The sequence below is a fragment of the Cebus imitator genome, unplaced genomic scaffold (assembly GCF_001604975.1).
Source record: "Cebus imitator isolate Cc_AM_T3 unplaced genomic scaffold, Cebus_imitator-1.0 Scaffold18, whole genome shotgun sequence".
Lineage (NCBI taxonomy): Eukaryota > Metazoa > Chordata > Mammalia > Primates > Cebidae > Cebus > Cebus imitator.
Window position 1 is genome coordinate 8,029,031 of NW_016107333.1, and position 4,442 is coordinate 8,033,472.

General features: G+C 56.0%; 1 protein-coding gene across 1 annotated transcript in view; it reads right to left on the reverse strand.

Moving 5' to 3' along the window:
- Positions 1–303: 303 nt before the first annotated feature.
- Positions 304–4,442, reverse strand: part of ZNF341 (zinc finger protein 341) — a 58,260-nt gene continuing 54,121 nt past the window's right edge. Inside the window, exons 14-15 of the mRNA XM_037734439.1 lie at positions 3,599–3,669; positions 304–1,581 (exon numbers count right to left, since the gene is read on the reverse strand). Of these exons, the coding sequence (XP_037590367.1) occupies positions 1,052–1,581; positions 3,599–3,669 (601 nt within the window). The 3' untranslated portion in view covers positions 304–1,051. The remainder of the gene's footprint in view (positions 1,582–3,598; positions 3,670–4,442) is intronic.

The window sequence follows — 4,442 nt, forward strand, 5'->3', positions numbered from 1 at the left end:
TGGGATTACAGGTGCATGCCACCACACCTGGCTAATCTTTGTATTTTTAGTCGAGATGGGATTTCACCATGTTGGCCAGGCTGGTCTTGAACTCCTGACCTCAGGTGATCCATCTGCCTCGGCCTTCCAAAGGGCTGGGATAACAGGCATAAACTGCCATGGCGGCCTTGCTTCCCTTATCATCTCTCCAGGGCTCCCCCTTGTGACCGCCAGGGACCCCTCTGCCACCACAAGCTTCAGAGGAGAGTGCTGCCACCTAGGGGCAAAGAAGGAAACTGCCACAGCTTGGCCCAAGCCACCTGGACACGTTATGATAAAAACATTTACTGTATTGAGCACTTTCTGCATGCCAGGCGCCATACTGTGCCCCTGGCGCATTTCATCATACTGGATCCCCAGGACAACCCTATGAGGTAGTAGCATCGTAAGCCCCATTGTACAGATGAGGAACATGGGGCTCAGACAGGTGAAGTGACTTGCCCAAGGTCACACAGCAAGTGCGTGGCAACTTTTGGATTTGAAGCCAGATCTGTCTCATAGCTGCAGTCTAGCCATGATACTTGAGTGCCTCCTAAAAGCCTACATCACAGAGCTGTCTGAGGATTCTGTGGGGAATCGTCTGTGAAAAGGTCCAATAGATAAACTCTGTCCATGGCAGGCGTCCTGAAGAGCAGCGGGCTAGAGGCCACCAGGAAGCAGCCTGGAGGCAGGGTGGGCAGGACCGCCCTGTCTTCTCTCCTAGGGGGCCCAATCACCAGCCTGACAACTGGACCCCAGTCTGCTCAGGCTCCAGCCATCTCTCTCCTGCCATGGTTCTGCCGTGGGCAGCCCTGTCCACACGGGCAGCCCTGCCCACAACCCCGAATATTCCAGGGCTTTGTAGCAGGAGAAAGGACACAGGAAGGCGGCCACAGGCCAAGATTTATGAATGACATTCAGCAGGATTTCTGCCAATGTCTTGATGGCTCGCTTCCGCTGGGAAGGATCTCCAGTCTGCCCGGACCCAAATATGAGCAACAGGCCTGCCCAGGAAACAGACACCGCAACTCCATCACTCCGAGGCCTGGATGTAGACAGGCACAGCGAGCATGGCACAGGGGCCCTCGGCCCCAGCCTGTAGCTCCGCCAGAGCCAGGTTGGAGCCCAGCCCCTCAGCGTGCCCAGGTACCACCAGCTCTGGCTCCGCGCCCACTGCACCACCCACAACAATGGACAGCACCGCGTCCGGCTCTGCAAAGGGCGGTTTGCCAGGGACAGCCTCGGGCACCAGCCCAGCCCCTGTGTCCTTCAGCTCTTCCAGCCCCAGCGGGTCAGGCAAGGGGGTCACCACCTTACGCCCACCAGTGCCGCCACTGCGGGGGGCTGCCCTCCTCTGAGGGGGACGCCGGGTCTGCAGGTCCTTGTCCTTTTGGGGGCCAAGACGACAGCGGTGATCTTTGAGGTGTTTGGGGCGGGAAAAGCCCTTGGCGCAGCCAGCACAGCGGAACTTGTAGTTACCCGTGTGGGCACGCTGGTGCTCGGCGAGGTGGGCGCGGCGGCTGAAGGACTTGCTGCACAGGGCGCATTTATGGAGCTTCATGCCTGGGGGGTGAGGGAATGTCAGTGAGAAGCATCCAGACCTTCACCCCGCAATGGTGCCCTGCACTGGGAATCAAATCCAGGCTCCTGCCCCACAAGTGCCTGTATGATCTGGACCCAGCTCTCTCCACCCTCGTCATCTGCCTTCTCCCAGCCGCTCTCTGTGCCAGCCACACCCGCTGTCCTCAGAGGCGCCCGCTGGCTCCTGCCTATGCGGCTGTGCACCTGCGGGTCCCCTCTGCCTGGAGCAGCCGCTCACTCCTGGCACCTTGGCTCGCTCTGCCAGGTCCTCTCTCACCTGGGTGACCAGGGCAGCAATCTCTGCTCTGCTCTGCCCCCATCACCCAGCCCCCCAGACCATCCCCCACAGGGCAGCTGGAGATGTCTGCAAAACACACACACGATCACGACATACCCCGTTCCCAACCTCTCATGGTCACTGGGGCTGTCTGATCCTCCCCTTCAGCCCTCAGTTCCTTCCCCTTCCCCTCTCCCTCTCCTCCCTACGCTCCAGGCCTCCCACCCATCTTTCCTTGTCCCTGCCTCAAGGCTAGTACTTGATGCTCCTTCACTCTGGGAAGCTATTTCTTGGCCCTTTTCATCCCTCAGGACTCAGCCATCATGCACCTCCTAAGGGGGGCCTCCCTGATACACGCACCCTGTTTATTTCCATCTTGGCCCTCAGCATACTTCGCTATTATGTGTTTATTTGTTCAATGGTTATTTTCTGTCTCTTCCTCTAAATGTTAGGCACCCCAGGAGGGCAGGGTGGCATTCTGCCTGTCTGATTCCTTCTGCCTGACATATGGTTGGTTCTCAAAAATCACTGGTGCCTCCATGTCCACCATGAAGTCAACTCTAGCCCACACTCCCCCTGGGCCGGGCACCTTTCACACATGCCTTTGGCCCCCTCAACCTTGCTGGGATGGAGGCTCAGAGAGGGGCAGTGACTTGCCTGAGGCTACCCAGCAGGAAAGCAGCAGCGCCAAGACTCAAACCCAGCCCTGTGTGTCCAAGTCCTTGACCTACTCTCCCAGTTTTCAAACTTTTTTTGGCCACTGACCCCTTTCTGTAAACCTCCTCAAACAGGGGAGACTTTACCCCCTATGGGACTCAGCAATGCCTAGAGACATTTTTGGTTGTCACAACTGTGGGGGAATGCCACTGTCACCCAGTGGGTAGAGGCCGAGGATGCTGCTAAACATTCTGCAGGGCACAGGACAGCCCCAAAACAGAATAATCTGACCCAGGCGGGGCGTGGTGGCATATGCCTGTAATCTCAGCACTTTGGGAGGCTGAGGTGGGCAGATCACTTGAGGTCAGGAGTTCTAGACCAGCCTGACCAACACGGTGAAAACGCATTTCTACTAAAATACAAAAATTAGCTGGGTGTGGTGGGCACCTGTAATCCCAGCTACTCAGGAGGCTGAGGCAGGAGAATCACTTGAACTGGGGAGGGGGAGGTTGCAGTGAGCCAGGATCACACCACTGCACTCCAGCCCAGGCAATAAAGCAAGACTCTGTCTCAAAAAAAAAAAAAAAAAAAAAAAAAAATTTATCTGGCCCAAAATGTCGATGGTGCCAGGGTTGAAGAACCTTGTTCTCGACCTTGGCTGGCATGTGGAAAGCCAGCCAGGCTGCTCTGAGGAGCTGCTGAGAAACTGAGGAGTGGCTTGGAGACCCCTGCCCTACCCTGCCTATCAAGGAAGCTTCCTGGCCATGTCTTGGACCCAGCTAATTCCCTCCACACCTGGTCCACACCTCTATCACACTGGGCACTGTCCTGACCGAGTCATCTCTGCTCAGGTCAGCTTCCTCCTTGGACTGGGGGACTATGTCTGATTCATCTCTGTTCACCCTAAAGGCCCTAACTCAGGCCTGGCTCATAGCCCACATAACTGAATGTGCCAGTCAGGGAAATCCAGCCTCACGGGATATGTCTGCTCTTTCTCCTCCTGGCGGGTCTACCCCAGTGAACTAGAGCTGAACCAGACCCTCCTGGCAGGCATGAGCCACTTACCAGAGTGGGAGAGGATGTGGGCCTTCAGCTTGTCTGGCCGGTTGAACTCCTTACTGCAGCCTGTGTGCGTCCTAAAACCCAAAGCCACCAGTCAGGGCGAGTTCACCAAGCTTAGGACGCTCTTGCTGGCCCCTCCACTAGCCCTGAACACGAGGAACACTTGTCCACCCTAAGGGCTGGTCAAGGAGGTAGGGTGGGGAGTGAGGCAGGTAGGACCCAGAACAAGATAAAAGGAGAAAGACCTGCCTGGGCATGGTGGCTGACGCCTGTAATCCCAGCGTTTTGGGAGACCGAGGTGGGTGGATCACGAGGTCAGGAGTTTAAGACTAGCCTGGCCAAGATGGTGAAACTAGATCTCTACCAAAAATACAAAAATTATTGGGGCATGGTGGTGCGCGTCTGTAATCCCAGCTACTTGGGAAACTGAGGCAGGAGAATCATTTGAACCTGGGAGGCGGAGGTTGCAGTGAGTGGAGATCGCATCACTGCACTCCAGCCTGGGCAACAGAGTGAGATCCTGTCTCAAAAAAAAAAAGGCAGGATGTAGTGGCTCACGCCTGTAATCCCAGCACTTTGGGAGACCAAGGCAGGTAGATCACAAGGTCAGAAGTTCAAGACCAGCCTGGCCAAGATGGTGAAGCCCCGTCTCTACTAAAAACACAAAAATTAGCCAGGTGCAGTGGCAGGCACCTGTAATCCCAGCTACTTGGGAGGCTGAGGGAGGAGAATCACTTGAACCCAGGCGGCAGAGGTTGCAGTGAGCCGAGATCGCTCTACTGTACTCCAGCCTAGAGTGAGACTCCATCTCACAAAAAAGAAGAAAACTAGATGTGAAAAATAAGAT